General features: G+C 35.3%; 2 protein-coding genes across 2 annotated transcripts; both read right to left on the bottom strand.

Annotated features, from left to right (window-relative positions):
- Positions 1 to 125: 125 nt before the first annotated feature.
- Positions 126 to 3,946, bottom strand: timm8a (translocase of inner mitochondrial membrane 8 homolog A (yeast)). The gene is made up of 2 exons (XM_028009494.1): positions 3,735 to 3,946; positions 126 to 748 (listed from the first exon to the last, which is right to left on the bottom strand). The coding sequence occupies exons 1-2, from the start codon at positions 3,843 to 3,845 to the stop codon at positions 590 to 592; spliced, it is 270 nt and encodes an 89-aa protein (XP_027865295.1). The 5' UTR covers positions 3,846 to 3,946; the 3' UTR covers positions 126 to 589.
- A 1,268-nt stretch (positions 3,947 to 5,214) lies between these two features.
- Positions 5,215 to 18,082, bottom strand: btk (Bruton agammaglobulinemia tyrosine kinase). The gene is made up of 18 exons (XM_028009786.1): positions 17,970 to 18,082; positions 14,447 to 14,605; positions 14,245 to 14,349; positions 11,653 to 11,734; positions 11,370 to 11,501; positions 11,213 to 11,274; positions 10,948 to 11,135; positions 10,620 to 10,682; positions 10,397 to 10,451; positions 10,230 to 10,309; positions 9,800 to 9,927; positions 8,307 to 8,378; positions 7,048 to 7,219; positions 6,730 to 6,949; positions 6,510 to 6,574; positions 6,300 to 6,418; positions 5,756 to 5,913; positions 5,215 to 5,669 (listed from the first exon to the last, which is right to left on the bottom strand). Exons 2-18 carry the CDS (start codon positions 14,585 to 14,587, stop codon positions 5,598 to 5,600), a joined length of 1,914 nt encoding a protein of 637 aa, XP_027865587.1. The 5' UTR covers positions 14,588 to 14,605; positions 17,970 to 18,082; the 3' UTR covers positions 5,215 to 5,597.
- Between the last annotated feature and the right edge of the window lie 706 nt (positions 18,083 to 18,788).

Below are 18,788 nucleotides of genomic sequence, written 5' to 3'. Positions count from 1 at the left end.
CTTTACCAGATAAAGATTAGCTTTGAAATTATCTCTCTACTTACGTCACAAAAGTCAGGGAATTTAGACAGGGTGTGCAGACTTCTTACATACATTGTACAAGCCTTTTAAAAAGGATGCACACACTTATTTGGCATTTTGTTTATTGCATATTTACAGTCCAGTCTGTTAAGTACTGATCTCCAGTCAAGAGGTTGCAGGGTGATTTTACTGACATTGATTTTTGGTCCATGTATCTGAAAAACATCTCCTCATAATCAAACTTCACAGTCTGAACTTTCCACTTACATGAATTCAAAAAGCTGACAGTCAGCAACAAGCCACCACCTCAGTATTTTGCAACACTCATCTTCCTGTTGTCACAAAACACAACCCTAAACTTTTACCCAAGTCTGTACATGGTTTAGATGTCAGGCACTTGTTTCCAAGGTAACACTTGTTGTGATTCTGTTTCCCAGCTGACTGGAATCTTCTTCACCTTACTGTACAGACAGCTGTACCGGGACCAAACAGCGTTCCCAGTAGGTGCAGACCGTGTTTTTTTTTGTTTTTTCCACTTTTTTTTATATCAAATTTCCAGTTACAGTTTTTAGTCCATCGTCTCGGAGAATCCTCCCCTGCTCTTCTGAGTCTGTTCCAGTCTGTTCAGGATGAACTGGCTGGTGTCTATAAATCGCTCCACGCAGTTAACGAAACAGACTTCAGTCCTGGAATCCAGCTTGGGTCCCGGTTTATCCATGCATTTTTCCTAAAGGCACACATAAACTATTAGAAGAAACATTTTCAAGACTGATTCACGTCAAACAGACAGAGGGAAATCTTTCACTCTATTATATTCTACTACAGGAAAGCCTAGTTTAGATTAAAGAGATAGGATGCGCACACACACACATACATTTTACACACTATTTAAGCCAGGGATCTCCCCTGTAAAGCCCTCAGTTTAAAAATAAAAAACTTTTGGAGATGCAAATGTTAAAAGACCAACCAGGAAAAAATAACTTGTAATCTTTGATAAGTATCTAATGTGTTGTCATTTGTACTGAATGTTTACTTTACTTTTATTTTATTTCTGAAAGAGAGAAAAAAATGAAACATTCACAAAAAGTGGAAGGATACATATTTAGAAAAAGCACAAAGGTTCCAACTTAATAAGAAAAACGGACCAAAAACATTACTGATACTTTCTAGTCTCATTCTGTTATGCTAAATTAATAAAAATCCCCAAAAAACACTTATTATATGTATATTTGAAGATATTTTTTGGGTTTTTATTATTTTCATTCAGTGTTATTAGGAGTCATTGGGGAGAGTCATGTTTATGAATGGACTTTTATTTTTTAAAATAATTTAAGTACAAACATAAAACAGTCTAATGAGCAATAAATTGACACATATTCAAAAGCATTTGTACCTACATTAGTTTGATAAACCGCAAGAGGTTTGATCAGTTTTATTTTAACATATCTACTACTACTACAAAATTGTTAAATTACATTCCAGATGCAGATGATTACTAAAAATAAACTAAAACTCAAATATTAATACTTGTACACAGACAAATGAATGCAATAAAAAATATTTGTCCTTCACAGATATTTGATTCTATTACAATAACAAAACTATTTTAGTGTGGATAAAAACTATTTCTGGGATTAAGACAATTTAGCTCATTATTTTAAAGCGCACAAACAGAAAAACAAAAAATGGTCCAGATGAAACTTCTTATCCCTTTCACTGCCACCCAGAGGCCTACAGGTGTAAATACAACACACCTCAGGGAGAGGTAAAGTTGTTGCGGCCAGTCGGCATTAAATTCAGTTAATGTGAAGACTAGAGTCTGTAGTGTGTGAGGGAAACCGACTCAACCTCATTCTCAACAAACAGGTTTGAATGCTTTGAGGCGGATGTGACAGTCCAGTACGTAAACCGGTCACCTAAGCAACCGCAAACAAGTTTAGAAGTCAAATTAAAAAAACAAACTACACAACTTCATGAACACGCAACGCACTGAGTATAATGCTATCACTGAATAACAAACACAGTAATAAAAAACAAAACAGAAATACTAGGATATTTAAGACTGAAATACAGTAAAAAAAATAAAGGCCTTGTTGAAATAAACCAAGAAATTCATGTATTCTACAAAAAGACAATGTGACCTAATGTTTTTACATTAGGTCACATTGTCACATTGCAAGTTCTGAATGGAATATTTTCCACAGAACAAATTAATCAAAAACTCAATGTGTATTTGTAATCTCATTCAAACATCTGTCAAGACAGAAATATCTGTAGATTAAGAACAACATTAAAAGTCACAGCTATCTAAATGATATTCACTTGTGGGTAACATTAATTAAATTGCATCTCTTTCACTTAATAGGGGGAAGTGGAATAGAAATATAGCCTGTATGGATACTAAGAATACAGTTTAACTCGCAGGTTTCCATGAGAACTTGACACGCCAAGTTGGCTTTAGTAGATAAATCCTGTAGCCTCTAATCTCTCAGCAGGTCCAGTTGATCCCCAGTCTTTAAATGGTAAAACAAACACCAGTCTGTTGGTGTAAACACCTATCAGTCAGGACAGTGAAAGTCCCAGCTTAAGATGCTTAAGAAAAGCCAATAATGCTGTTCACCTTTCTTATCTTCTGTTTATCCCTAATATGAAGTAGCCTACATGGTTTTAGATGATTTTACGGTCCTTGTCAGTGAGAAAGATTGTTAAGAGCATAAATTAAGTGGGTGTTTTTGTCAGTTTGGGTAGATATTATTATGTATTATTATATTATTATTACAATGCTAAGCGGCAATAATAAAATAACTCAATTAGGAGGTGAAAATGTGCAGCAAAACGATCAATAAAAAAAGAGCAGAAACTCCATTCAAAAGCTCAAACATAAGAGACTAAATACTATCTTATAAAAGTGCTTCAAAGATCGACTCTTTATAAAAATCAAGAAAATTTTGGGCAACCCCTTTATGAGACCGCTTACAACAGCACAGTGTCGTCAGTCCGAGGCGTCTTTAGAGACGCTGCAGCACAGCTTGCTACAGGAGATCCTTCATAACCACAGCCATCAGCCTCTAAAACAACTCTGGAACCTTGGATGATATTAGTTTCAATATTTAATTTCCCTTTGGTATTAATAAAGTATTTCTGAATTGAATTGAAGCTTAACTATTGAAACAGCGCGTGGCATTGGTTGTGAGTGACGTATATGAGTGACGCGTTTCAAATAAGCTTTTAGGTCCAGCGGCGTTTTATACTCCTTTTATTGTACCTGCAGCTTGCGTCAAAAAAATCCTATGTTGTGATTCATATGCAAAATATTTACTTGTATTATGTCAATTAAATCAAAAAGTTTTGTATTTACGCTGTTTTTCTTGTTTTTAGTCAGCCGAGTTAGCAGCCTATATTTATTTTACAGTGGGAAAATAAATATAGCCTATCTTTTTAATTAAAGTCCACGCAGCGCAGACGGAAAGTAAATATGTGAAGATAAAACTAAGCTGAGAAGCGGCGTCTAAGTTTCCCGTATGTCTATAATGAACAATATGTTCAGCCATCAGTTTATTAGGAAACAGCATTTACTTTAGGAAATTGCATGTTTACAATAAGCACACCACGTAATCTGTCTACAGCTGCTCCAGCTGCACAAGTCCCTGTTGTAAAGAAATTGATTAAAAAAAATAAATCAATCAACATGCTGAACTGTACTCCTCTCTTACCCAGCAAACCTCAGTCATCTGATGCACCAGCTGCTGAAATCTCTGTTTCTGAGACTCGATTTCGATGAAATGTTGAAGCTGAGGGTCCGCTGAAGCTCCTTGGCCGTCCATATCTTCTAAAAAACGTCGAAGTTCCGATATTTACTCTAATTATAAACGCCGGGAGGCTGTTTTTTGCTGACCTTCACGTGTGGAAATGAACAACGGGAAGCCGGAAGTCGTTCAGCCAATCACGAAGCGCGTTTTTGTAACAGAAGGTCACGTATACGTAACTTCATGAAGCCCCTCAAGTATTTTATAAAATGTACTTAAAAAACACGTTATATTATATTATATTATATTATATTATATTATATTATATTATATTATATTAATAAAAGAAGACGTTCGGCACGTTTTAATCAGTCTTTCTTAGCCTGAAATTGCAACCACAGATGGATAGTAATTTGCTATATTTGCTTGAGTAACTTTTTTTTTTAAAAGGAGTAGTTTTAATGCATTGTTTTTTTACTTTCACTTAACTCTCTCCTAACAGGGTAAAGTAGAACCCAGTGTTAATACTAACTTAATTCTGTAAGTATTAATTTCATATGTTCTATTTTGAAATAAATGGATTTAGAAAGTGTTTCCACCTTTTATTTTTTGCGATTTTGTAATTGAATTATTCATTTCTGTTAAATTTTTCATTCTAGTTTTTAAATTATTAGAATTTGCACATAAATTTATATTTTTCTGTTTGTCTGATGACATTATTTTATATTACATGAGATGTTATGATTAGTTACTCAGTAATTGAGTAGCTTTTTACAGAATATTGTTATTCTTTCTTGAGTAATTCCTTGGACAGCTACCTTTTACTTTTACTTTGGCAAAAATATTCAAAGTAATGCTGCTCTTATTGAATTACAATTTTTGGTGACTCTGTCCACCTATCACTGTTTGTTTAATGTTTTTTGTTTTCTGCACCTATCCACTCATCCTTCTAAAAACAAGCTTTTATGAAATGTAAGGCAGCCTTGCTGCATACATCAGACCTGCATTTCATGTATTTATATGTTTACGGTCACCTAACTTGTACTTTGCATGAATTTTTCAAAATCTAAGTCAGATAATTACTTATATCTTACAAGCTATGTTATAGATTAATATATAGAATACTGAACATATTAGTGCTGTTAAAATGGGGGGGGGGACTTGGTACATTTAAACTCTGTCTTTGTTTAAGAAACATAAATTAATTATACTATTTATTGTATAGTATTTGAATGTTTATGCTTTTTGTGGTATTTTATTAGCTTTGTTAGAGGAAAGCAATGGATGGATAAAGGAGGAATGTTTTTTTTAAGATCAGTAATGCTTCCAGATATTTTTCTATGCTTTTTTAAAAAAAAATTACCATCTGCTTTGTTTAAAAATGCTTGTGCAAATAGATTGAATATAAACTGAACATTGCTGATATTTGTATTTCATACATTTGCAAGCCCTTCTTACTTGGTGTTTATTTGTGCAACACATATTAGCTTACAAAGCTTATTTTCACATACAAAGGTGTTTGCAATGATTTCACAGAGTACAAAAAACAAAAAATATCATGTTTTAATTGAGCAACCTTCAGTATAATATATATAAAAAATCTAAATATGATTCATAGGACTGCATTTTTATTAATGTGATGTGAAAGCTGGTGACTAAAAGTGACATTTGCATTAAACCTATTCACATTCTAGATAAGCCTTTAAATGCTGCTCACTCCCACATTGAAGGTTTCAATTGTATTAATGATGCTTTGTCTTCAGGGATCCATGAGGAGCTATTCTCTGGGGATCAGAGAGGTTTTTTGTGCTACATAAATTATTCTCAGGTCTATTGAAGTTCATACAGCAAATCCTGGACAGTCAGTGCCAGCTCCTGAAAGGTGGGTCTCTCATCTGCTTTCTGTAAAACAAAGGCGAATATTGATTGTTAACCTTTTTCATTTCAGTATTTTCTGAGGCTCAGAGTGTGAGAGGAAAAGAGCTTACATCAGACCAACAGCTTGTCATGATGCTGTAGATCTTCTCATTGGCCAGCTGTGGACGGAAAAGGCGCAGGCCTCGGGACACCTGATCCACTATTTCCGTGTTGTTGAGGCGTTCATATGGAAGCTTCCCCAGAGTGTACACCTCCCACATTAAAACGCCTGATAAAGAACAAACAAAGAAATGTTTAAAGAGTTGAAAGAAACGATGCTTTACAAAAGTCTTGAGTCATTATCGTTTGTCACCTCTTTCCAGGCTTTCTGAATGTCCACTAAAGTTTATTGTCTGCTTATTACCTGACAGTATTCAGACATCTTTTGTCTGTGGTTGTAAAATTACTTAATTCAGATGGAAAACTAGCATATTGGCCTCAATGTTTTATTTTTAAACACTGCACAAGATACTGTCATAACCAGACACAAAGTCCATAGATAAAGTTTTCAAAATTTCTAAACAGATAATAAAGTCACCTTTAAAGTTCAAAACTACCATACTTGTAATTTTACTGGCAGTCGATATGAAGAAATAAACAGCTGCGACTTCTCACCGTAGGCCCAGATGTCAGACTTGCTGCTGAATTTGCAGTAAAGCAGTACTTCTGGAGGCGACCAGCGAACTGGGAACTTTGAGCCTGCTGAGCTTGTGTACTCATCATCCAAAACATACCTAGGGGCATGGGAAAGGATTTTTACCACCACATTGTACACTCATGTGCCTATTTTATTTTTTTCATTTTGTTACACATTAAGCGCTTTACCTTGACAGACCAAAGTCAGTCACTTTGACTGTGCCATTAGAATCTACTAGACAGTTTCTGGCAGCCTAAAGATGAAACAAACAACACATTGTGGATCAAGCATAATCATTAAACTTCTAGCCTTGTCATGTAATACCAAACCACAGGTCATCCTGTCCCTATTTGGAATTGATTGAGATTTTTTGCTACCGTTAATTCATAGAATGTCCTTGTTGCTCACCAGGTCTCTGTGGATGTACTGCTGTACTTCAAGATAGGCCATGCCCTCTGATACGTCTTTACACATCTCAAGAAGCTGGACGGTTGTTGGGTGCTGCTTCAGGCCTTCTTTTAGGTATGTCAGGAGGCAGCCATTTGCAAGGAACTCAGTCACAATATAAATAGGTCTTTGTTTGGTGCAGACGCCGTACAGCTGCACCAAATTCTCATGGCGAAGCTTCCTTGTTTGAGCAAAATTAGGAGAAAGTTAAGGTTTTTTTTTCAAAGCATTTATGGGGTATAGCTTTCCTCATTTGACACATATGTTCTGTAGCCTTACATCATGATTTTGGCTTCTTCTATGAAATCATCCTCAGACATGGAGCCCTCTTTAATCATCTTAATGGCCACATCATGCTGGCCCTGCCACTTTCCATACTTCACCACTCCAAACTGGCCATTTCCCAGCTCTTTGATGAATGTTAGATCACGAGGGTCGATCTCCCAAACACCTGAAGAAAGTAAGATGCATTTCAGTGCTTGAAACTTGCCAGCAAAAGCTGAGAAGTAAAATTAACAAGCTTTATTTTAAGCTCCCTTGAAGAGATGTGTGAAAACAATGTGTCAGATTGACCAAATATATATGACAGTAATATACTGTATATGACAGATAAAGACAGTAGCAATAACTCCATTTTAAATATTTTCATATTTGTATCTTTTTATGTCATGACAAACTAATACTGTAATATTAAATTCCCCAACATTTACTACCGTCAAATACATTAGCAGGTAGCTAAACTACTAAGAAACATAACTCAACAGCAAACTGAAACAAACAGCATCAAAAACATCACATTTTAGTTATTATTGGGGATGCTAACAATCATATTTAAATGTTTTGCTGTTACAGAGAACAGAAATAGAAGACACAATACCTGAATGAAAAATGAATTTAAACTTATTCAAATATATTTTAGATAGCATTAGCTTTGGAGAGGGTAGCTGACAACTAAAACATTTCAGTGGTTTTTGATTTTAGCACTAATTATGTTTTCAATACGCTGCCAAAAATTACTCCATCACTGAGGGTCAATACTTTCAGTTTTTTGTGGCATCTCACCTGAGTGAAAACATTCTGGTTCCGACTTAGAAAACAATTGAATTCTCTAGTTTTTTTTGTTTTGTTTTTTGTGCTAACCAATGTTAGCAATTGGAGTATGTAACAATATATTTATCTCTGTTTTGTGTGTTCAAAAGTCTTGTCAAAAGTTTCTCATACCACATAGTGCCCCAGCGGCATCAGTTGTTTTCACACTAGAACAATTTAGGAAACTCTATTTTAAAGCTCCTAAATATGAGAGACTAAACTGTGACTTATAAAAGTGCTTCAGAAGTGGTTATATTTATTTTTACAGTACAGAGCAAATTTAGTTTCAACACTTTTTAATAAGAAAAATATGTGTTGTCATACCTTCAGCTTTAAAACATTAGTTAGGGGAACTGCTATGTTTTGATAGGGAACAATAAATGCCTCGCCAGTCATGCGAGATGAATTACTTGAAAGTTTGACTGATTATAGTTCAAATGTGCTCTTACCGTAACCCAGTCCTGCTGTGGATGGAGGTTGTGCCCGATTGGATACAATGTGCTTCAGCCTGCTGACCATACCTGGTGATTGGAAAAAACAAAACCACATTGGCAAGTTAAAAAGAGGTGCATATAAGTGTGCCTAAAGTCTGCTGATTTTCCTGTACAGCTTATCTTGAATCAGCATTTTTTATTTTCTGTATCTTATGACTAGGAAACCATCTCCATTATAAGACCTGAAGACAACTTTATGTTGGCCATGACCTATATAAATAAATTAAACTGATATAAAGAGAGTCTTTTTCAGCTAAAAAACATAACATCATGCTATGTATGTCAGTATCTAGTAAGAGTAATGCGCTTTAGCAAATTAAACCTGCAGCTGCACCTAGAGGGACTGTGGAACCGAGTTATAGATTATTGAGGTAAACAAATATGTTTGTATGAACATGCAGAATTGTAGGAGAGACATAATTTATGGTCATGTAAGCTTCCTGATTCTGCTGCCAAGTTCTAGTCTCAGTAATACTGACTATATTTTAGATTTATAGCAAAAATGTATAGCAAATTTAAAACTTATTTATACTTTCTGCAATGATTCTTTTACTGGTATACAACATCTTAAACTACACTAATATATAATTCTGCCAAAACTGATAGTTTTCTTGTCAATTAATTTTAAGAAAAAAATAAATTTTAGGTGTAAATTTGGTATGAAAAAAACACAACCTCACATATCCTGTTTATCTACTTTAGACACTTGTGCCTTTATAGGTTCAAGAACATCCTGTCAAATAAGATCTGGTGAAATAATGTCATAGTAACACATTATATGAACTTGAGCCTTTCCACAGAAGAAAAATAAAAATAAGAAATGTAATAAACTTAACAAGAATTAAATTTAGAGATGCATAAAACTACTACATGTTTGATTCTCAAGACAGATGGAAATGGGCGTCACAGTTCTCAACAAATGTTTGGAGGTAAGTGAACCAAACCAGTTCTAGAGTTCTTTCTGTCAAAACATACTGTAGAATTGGCCAATTTTCTTATTATTGACTTCATAATTGTAGGTTAGTGGGTCAAATACAAAAAAAAAAATCTTGATTGTCTAATTTCTAGACAATCCAGCAAATTTTGTTTATAGATAAACCAACCAAGACCATATATGGTTGCACTTTGTTAGAGTTATGGCATTAAATGCATGCCTTGTGTTGCGTAAATGAGGAATGTCTTGTAATTCTTCCATTTGCTGTTAAAATCAAAACTGCTACCACGTTCAGATTTTTGCAGCACATTTTTAAAACTATGATTGTTTGATTGTAATGAGAAAAATCAGAACCAACAGGTAAGGCCACAAAATAAACCCTGAAATTAATCAAAAAAATCTTAATATTTCTAGTTTTTTGGGGGTTTTCTTGCAACAAATGTTAGGTAAGGCTATGTGCAGTTTTGTAAAAGGAGTTATTTTGGCTGTCACAGTGACCAGATGTAGTATTGACCTGCTGCGTTGTGCTGGTGATAGTTGATCAGCTCTGGGATAGTGTTGAAATGATGCTTTTCTGCCAGGTAAAACTGGCCCTGCGGAGTTGTGCAGATGTTATAATGTCTGCAGCTTCCACCTGTTTCCCTGTAGAGAAAACGAGAATATCACATGAAGTCAGGCAGGTCTTATTTATGTCTTATTTATGCAGCTAATATCTCCTCACTGTTACCCACAGTTGGGTTCAAACTGAGATGAACAAAAAAAATTGTTCTGCAGACAGATTAGCCCAAGTTTTGCATGAATAATTTACATCTCCATCCCTCTGTGGTCTGCAGTTTCCGCTTTCAGCACGCACAGTTCTTCTTTTCATAGGTTCATGCATGAGTGGAGCCAGGGGATGAACTATATAAATGACAGTAGTGTTTTAACCCAGTGAGGTTACTTACACGCCACTTTTGGTGAGCAGAGACACAGTGTATTTCCCGGCTTTGCTTGAGTCTCGCATCAGGAATCCTCCATCTTTGTTCTAAGAAGGGAAACACAATTCATAATTTTAAAACTTCTTACATTTAATATAAGGATGAACAAATAAATCAAGCAGTATTGTGTTTACCTCAGATTTTAAAAGCTGCTCTGCTTGACTCCGATTCATGTTTTTGCTGTACCAGCTGTAATAATCATAATCACTTTACTCTATTAGAAGAATGTACTATAAGCGATGGAGTTACACAATAAAATTAAGATAATTCAAACAATTAAGATTACTCTTGAATAAAATAGAGACATGTACAATATCAAACACCAATTTGTTGGCAGAACACTTTTTTTGAACTCACTCAAATCTTTCAAGCCCTTTTTCTGCTTCCACCACATAATTACTTGGTATGTAGCCTTCTTTCCTGCAGAAAAAAAGATGTCCACAAAAGTGTCAAATCATCAAAAAATATGTCTTTTGGAAGCATAATGCATTTTATTTTTAAAGTTCAAAGTATTCAGATATTCTGAGGTTGTTCCTTTTTCTTTTTACTCATCGTGGTACAAATGGTTCCTATTTCATATTCTTATGGCCCAAAGGATGAAGACACTTAGGATTAATATATTTTTGTGTAAATCCATTACTGCACATCTGTGTTGTTTTTCTTTGCTGTGTTAAAGCTGTCTCACCCGTATTTGTCTCTAGCTTTCCACCAGTTGGCGTCGGACCTCTCCAGGATGGTGTACTCCTCGTCCTTCCTCAGCTCCAGGTCCTGGGGAGTCATTGGTACGTAATCGTACTCAGCTACTACAGTCATGCTTGCAGACTGTGCTGAAGGCTCAGGTGGTCCTGGAGGCAAAGGGCGACCAGGTTTTTCCTGAAACAATTTAAGGGTTGTTGAGTAAATTCAGAACAAACTGGTCTATAATATGAATCTAAATGAACTGGGCATACCTCTGTTGGGGTTGGGGGAAGTGGTTTTCTGGACATTCGTCGACTCGGTGAAGATTTAAAACCTGTTGTTAATGATGATGATCAATGATTTAAAACTTCAAAAGTTCATGTTTTGATTCAACTTCAAATTCAACCCTGACAGAAGTCTCGCTCTTACCATTTTTAGCAGAACTTTCCAGAACTTTGCAGCCCATAGCTTGTTTAACTTCCTGGTGGCAGCAAAGCCACACCCCATCCACCCAGAAACAGGGATGATACTTCTGCATCAGATCTTTGTTGAAGCGGACCACTATGAGCAACATTAGCACACATGAATTCATGCACAGCACATTTACATAAAAACAGCATTTGCATGAACATCCAACTCCTCTGTCACACAAGATGTTGAGATAAGTTTATCAGATGAACACAACGTTGAAGGCTAAATCTGTTTTACTCACATTCTTTTAGCTTCTTTATCCACAATGCTCGGATGTCGTCAGTTTTTGCGAAGATGTACAACGGCCCTTCATCATAAATGATCTGTGGAAAAAAACAGAATCAATTAAAACTACTGTTCTCAAAATCTGCTTCCAGTACCAATAGCAGGACTTTGGGATGTTTTTAACAGTACCCTGAGGAAACAGGATATTTATAATTTTGAAAGGTTTAAAAAACTGTATTGGATGTATTGGATGTCATTGGATAAATACATCCTAGTCGCTATTTGTACTGGGTACCATTTACTTCTCACGCAATTCTAATTATCTTCCAGTGCCAAGTTCAAAAACGCGTAGTGCAACCCTTTCCAGACTGATATGTGTCATAATCTTTGTTTCTCAGCCGTTTCTTTTAGATAGGAGCATGATGTCTTGCTTTTTGACCCACTTCCTTTTGTCAGAGAGATTCCTGTTAAGTGAACAGAAATCATTCTGAATGTGACTTGTGAATTTGATGCCAGCTTTTCAAACAGGTTGTCAATCACATTTTTATTCCTAATCTAACAAGGGGAACAATTATATTTTCACGTATGATCAGGTTGGTTTGGATAACTGCTTCCCTTCATAGATGTAATTATTATTTATTCAGTTTGATAAGGTGTCATAATAAGAGTCAAGCGGTGCAACCTGGATCAGAACCAAAAGAGTGTAATATAGATTATTTACATTTGTTACAGTATATGTTTGATTTGAGCATTTTTTGATATTGCGATGAAAGTCATAAAATCAATAGCTACAACGAAAGTAATTTCTAATGGCATAAGAGCATGGATATGAACTGGTTTGGTTATGGATATGAAATGGAAATAGGAAATTGACAAAATGGTGGTGATTGGGCACGAAAGAGTGGCAAAATCTGTAGAAACACGTTTATTGAAAAAAGTGGTAAGCTAGACTGACTTAGTGAGATGCATATCGACAGAAGTGGAAAGAAACATGTCATTCTTATATAGATATCACAATGTTTTACATTAAGGCAGCCATCTTAGATTTTGATGTAGGGGTGGATGAGATTTCCCATTCAGCCCTTCCAGGTCCTAGATGAAATTTTGAACTTCTATGGATTTGTCTGTACCTTTTTCCAACTTCATAACAGGACATTTTTTCATGTGAGTAAATATAAAACAAATAGTTAAACCACATCCTTCAACCAGCCATGCAGTATCAATTACTAAGTTCTCTCTCTCTCTCTCTTTATTGTTGAGACATATAGGAACCTGAAAGAGTCCGAGTCCTCCTGCAATGTTTTGTTCTTCAAGTAATACCATCTTTACATACTTTCTAAAACTGCTTCATTAGGAAATAAAATAAACAATGAATAAATGTTTCATTTTGACAGTGCCTTTCACAGACATAGTTATAAAGTACAGTGCAAAATCAGATATGCTGGAAACACCTACAAAAATTTGGTTTTGTAAACAGAAATAAGAGACTGAAGGTAATATTTTAATGTGAATTTTGAGTTTAGCAGGTTGGCTAGATAAAACTGGATATGTATTATCACACATGGCAGACTATCACAAGAAATAGCTGCTGTTTTTTATGACTTGGAAAAAAAAAAGAAAAGCTTTGTCTCTTCCGGCAAGTCGAATAAATGAGATTATACAATTAACAACAGTTTCAAGTTCAGTAGATTCAACAACTAAAAGAAGCAAGATTGTGATATAGATTTTAATTTTAAGTTCAGAGTTTAATTAGTTTTAAGTACTGAACGCTGGACTTTGTAGATGTATTAAAGAAATCAATTGCTTGGCTGATGTTCAAGTATATTTTAGACTAACAATCATTGTTTCTATTTTACTTAAACTTAAAAATATATATTATTATCAGCCAGCCATATTTTATTTATTTTAGGCAGTTAAAATCTGAGTGATGCCTGCTAAAAGTACAGAAAATGAAAATATGTCTGCTCCAAGTATTGATCCTTGAGGAATCCCACAGTTTGAAGAAACTTTCACAAGTCACAATTTACCTTCTAAATTGTGATTGTAAATGTTTTTTTTTTCTTTCGAAATAGTTTTTTGAAACTTGGGACATTTCAAACATGGCATTGCAAAGTTATACACAAATTCTTACATTTTTACTTTTTTCTTAACAAATACAATTTGTCAGTTAAATCAAACTAAAAGAAGATAAGAGCAGGACATTTAAAAAAATTAGATTTTTAAATAAATTCTTTTAGAGAATCTTTCTAATTTGCTTTACTTCTCAGGTGAGTTATTAACAGGATAAACTTTTTGATTTCCCTGATGGCTCATGGTACTTTCTTGCTTTCATTACTTAAAAAGTGGCACCTGGCCTGCTTCTGAAAGCCCCTTGTTATCTGAAAAAGTTTCACTTCTTAAGAATGGACTTTCACAAACTCAGACACTTGCAGTTTTAGTTTGGAAAGAAAAAAACAAGTTAAAATTGTTTGTTGTGGTGCATTTTGAATGTAGCTGATTATAACTTGGTGATAATTCAACAGTTTTAAGCTTGAAGAAGTTAAAAATTAAACCAAGTGAACTTTATATTTTAGTTTATTTCTGAAGAGTATGTTGAGAAAAGTTCTACCTGGAATGCATACATGCGCTCCTGTGGGGCGTTGGGTTCTGGTTGGACCGTCTCCACACACTTAATCTTCTCTATGTCCACCGCCCCTTTTAAACCTTTCCGCTTCTGCTCAACAAATGGCAGAAGAAAAAAAAGAATTCAGACTTAAGGTTACCACCCAAAATAATCTTAAATGTGGCTCAGTTTGTCTTCAGGTACACACCCCTTTCTCAGAGTCAAAATCATAGTAGGCTATTTTTTCCTGGGTGAGAATGAACCACCTCTCCTTGTAGTTTAGAGGAGAGGTCTTCTTCTTCTGCTGAGATCGTTTGATGAAGATTTCTTCCATTAGACTGTCTGACATGATTCAGTTTCGCTTAATCTGCAAAGAAACAAGTGATTGATAGTTAATCATTTTATGGTAGCAGAATGGAGTGAAACAGTAACTTAACTGCGGTCTCTTTTTGTGTTGTAAGTCACACCCTTCACCACTGGGTCTTATGTTTCTAATTCAGCTGTTCCAGTTCCTTCCACTGAATTTTTGAGTGCCTACTCTCTTTTCGCAGTCACAGCAATGCTGCTATAACAGACGAGAGATTATAGATTTGCAAAGCAAGGAAGAGTCTTTCATCATAACTGCATATCAGTGACTGATTAAAAGTTGGTTTGCATAAATTCTGCATTTCGTGCAAGCAGCTCCCTTTGTTTCCAGCATTTCCCCCTTTGGCATATCTGTTTTCCTCAGCTGTGACAATATGGCAGAGATGTAAAATATGACGTACTTTTGGGAATTTGTAATCTAAACCCCCCAAAATAAATAGCCGATGGTTGCTTTAGTAATTTGATTTGCAAATCAGAAATTAGTGATGAAGATCAAACAAATAAAAAAGTGTTTGTTTGATTTTCCTTAGCTTGTGCTAGTGAACCGTATACTTCTAGTCGTGACATCAGTGCCCATTTATAATAGGGAGGAAGGTTTGGGGTTTTTTTTAATTTGAAGTCATCATGATTTTAGAAATGTTCTTGTTCACCTATGTTGATTTTGTGGCAAAAACCTACGTGAAACAGCATGTTTGAGGTGCAGAGAAAGAAAGAAAGAACATTTTATTATCAGATTTTCTCATTAGAATGCCGTAATACAAAGCACTGTTGTCTTGCACTAAGAAGGTCCTGGGTTTTATGGTCTTTCTGCATGAAGTTTGCATATTTTCCTCATACATGCCTGGGTTTTCTTTGGATCTTCCTCCAAAAAACATGACTGTTAGGTTAATTTGTCTCTCCAAATTGCCCTTAGGTATGAGCATGAGTGTGGTTGTCTGTCCTGTTTGTCTCTGTGTTGTCTTGTGATGGACTGGACAAACAGAAAGTTGTATTTCAAATTTAAAGTAATACAAGCATTTTATAACTAATAGACACAAAAAAACTGGCCTGTTTTCTCTTATTCTGCCACCATCCACCCTTCAGTTTGCACAAAGTTGAGAGTTATTGACAGAATGGGATAAACAAATAGGACAGGGGAAAAAATGCCTCCGACTGTCACAAAAAGCAATGGTTGCTAGGAATTAGATAAAAGATGGGTCATTTTGTACTTTTTTTATTTGTATGCAATCTTTTTGATTTGTTTGCTTCTCACCCCTGGTCCTTTGTTTTCCTGTTAAGTATTTTGAATTACCCAGAGTGCAAATGGTGCTATGTAAGTAAACTTCCTTTATGTTTCTGTGTTACTTTAAACATGATAAGAAAATCATACCAAATTTAAATGTCTGCTTATCTGTTTTTCACTAGAAAAAAAAAAACAAAAACAAAATCAAATGAGCTCGTACTTCAAATTAGGAACATCAGATTCAAAGATCCAGAACTTGATCACACGAAGGTTCTCGGAGTTTGGAGAAACATGAAACGTGTTCACCTGGATTACCTCGTATAAAGTATCATAAAGCAACCTTTCTCTGACACACATTTATTGCGATGTATAATAAACAGATTAAAGATACACAGGCAAATTAACCAAGGTGTCATTTAAGTTTATGGCAGCTCTGTTGTATCTGTTTTTTGCTACCTTGCAACACAGAAACTGAAAGTTTCACCTCCAAAACCAGAAATGCTAACTTGTTAGGTTACAGGCAAGCTTCTGATATATACTTTATAAGAAGAGCTTATAGAAATAACACTTTTATATTACAGAAAAAATATAAAATATTGTTTAAAGTAACCTAATTTTGGGTTACTTGTTATAAAATTGTTTTTATTGTGACTCAATAATTTATCTAAATGTAATAAATGTTCTGCTAATGGCTGAGTCTGTGTGTTGTAAAGATTGCTTTGGATGAAACCGTTGCAGAACCAGAGGTGGCACCGCATCCACAGACCTCTTCTCTCTTGAAACACAGTAAGTGTCTCATGGTGGAAGGCGGTTCAACGGTGCCAGCCTCCGGTTTTCATCACACAGCTGAAAGCTCACAGTGAGTGAGTCTCTGTCAGATGTGTTTGCAGTTCAGTCTAAACCTATTTTGGGCCTGTGAGCACTTCCTTTTATCATCTGAACTGGAACAGTAACTCTACAAGAGGCTTCAGTCACTCCCTGCTATCACCAGGACGGTGACATTTCTTAACGCAGCAGCGACAACACTCGTTAGCCTTGTTTGTGCCGTCATAGTCGGAGAGTGATGTTCCCCATTCTGAGAAACATTGTTTACCCATTCCTCATTCGCCACCACCATTGTTTTTTCACATCACTTACCCTGCAGCTCAGATAATCTGATTCTGGTCCATTTGCTCTATAGCATTTTAACATTTTAAACCATAAATTATAATTTGATATACACCATTGCTACCAAAAAAGGTACTTATTTTTGTCTTTTTTAAAGAGAGTTGACTCATGGTGGCTGACACAGGCAAACTAAAGAGGGAAGTTGCATCAGGGTTACACTGAAATATGAAGGGAGAAGAAACCCAATACCCTGCAGCACTTCTACCTGACAAAACGGTAATTTGCACAATTTAAATACACGATGTGAGTCTGTAGACCTTGTCAAAGTTAATACCATACATGTTCACATTCTTTTCAAATACAACACATTGCATTGGCAGTTTTAGCTCAATGTCTAACACGTTTTTTTTTTTTTTTTTTATGTGGTCACGAGGAATTAACGTGTAGGAAACAATCCTACAGGCTAATTCAAACTTATTTCAAACTTTGAAAGTTTGAAATAAATAATAATAAATGCCAGGAAACATAGCCAATGCTTAAAACACTTTGTTAAACAGGAATGTCCCAAGATGCCCTCTTCCCTGGTGCTTCCTTACAGATAAGTACATTAGAAAAAAATTCCCAGTGAGCAAATATAGAAGAGACAAAAATGCTTTCAACCACCAGTTTAACCTTGAGTTGATCTGCAAAATATCTTCTTCTGGAAATGTTACTCTTGGCAGAATTGAACTTAAGTCTCTAACCACATGAAACTATCTGATCAGCTTAATCTCTTTATTCATCTTCTGATGTAGCTGTATGAACATGCATTTCACAAACATAAGATACCAAAATAATTAATCTAGAATGCGCTTCAGCAGTTTTAGTGCGAACTATTTTAAAATTTGCATATAAACGTACGAGTTTCAGGGCTAGTTAAATACACAATCAGCTGTATCTTCAGACCTCTTGAGAATACACACCTTTTTAAACCAGAAATGGCTGAAAATACAGACTGACCTCACAGCACAGTGTTTTAATCAGTGTGGTCACTTACCCCTGCACCTGAAAACACCAAAGCATCAGACAAACACAGCGCACCTAAAAACTGTGACATGAAGCTTCTGCTTGCTCTTCATAAAATGTGTGATAGTCTGTGATGCAAGAACTTAAAACACACCCACAGAGAGGAATCGGCTCAGCTTACTTCCTCTTTTTCTTCCTGCTCATTTTCATATCAGCCTTCTGGACAGTTTTGGTGATAAGTTTGAGGCGGGTTAAACATTATTCAGAGCCCCATATTTAGCTGCAGCGTGTAGTAGCACTTTTGGCTGACAGGTTTTCTTGTTCAGTCCGATGACAATTTGAAACTGTTTAGAGAGGAAGAAATAAAAACTTAATGATCACTTTTACTGGCGACAGAGAGTGTGGTCTTTAGGGAAACAAGCAAGCATGTTGTTTACTTGTGTTAAATGAAGAGGATGGAGCAAAACCATTTCAGTATAAGTAACAGTTTGGATGGAAAGATATTCATAAAAATTAACAACAAACTGGTTAAAGTACGGTGGCTGTAACAATTATTCACCCTCTTGGATGTTTTACTCCTTTTTATTGCTTTCACATATCAATCATATTCAACAAAATTGGTCTTATTTTGACCAAAAAAATCCTTAAATGTAAAAGTGAAAACTAATTTCTACAAATAACAATCATTAAATAAAAATATAAAATAAAAAATAATAATAATAACCCTAACCGCTTTAAAGTGCCTGACCTAATTCAGCAGGTATCCAGCCAATTGGTTGTAGTGCTCTCACCTCGAAACTATCAGAGATCAATGACTGTGTTTCAAGTGATTCTATTTTAAATACACCCG

The sequence above is a fragment of the Xiphophorus couchianus genome, chromosome 23, assembly GCF_001444195.1.
Source record: "Xiphophorus couchianus chromosome 23, X_couchianus-1.0, whole genome shotgun sequence".
Lineage (NCBI taxonomy): Eukaryota > Metazoa > Chordata > Actinopteri > Cyprinodontiformes > Poeciliidae > Xiphophorus > Xiphophorus couchianus.
This window is presented reverse-complemented; position numbering and strand designations above follow the sequence as displayed.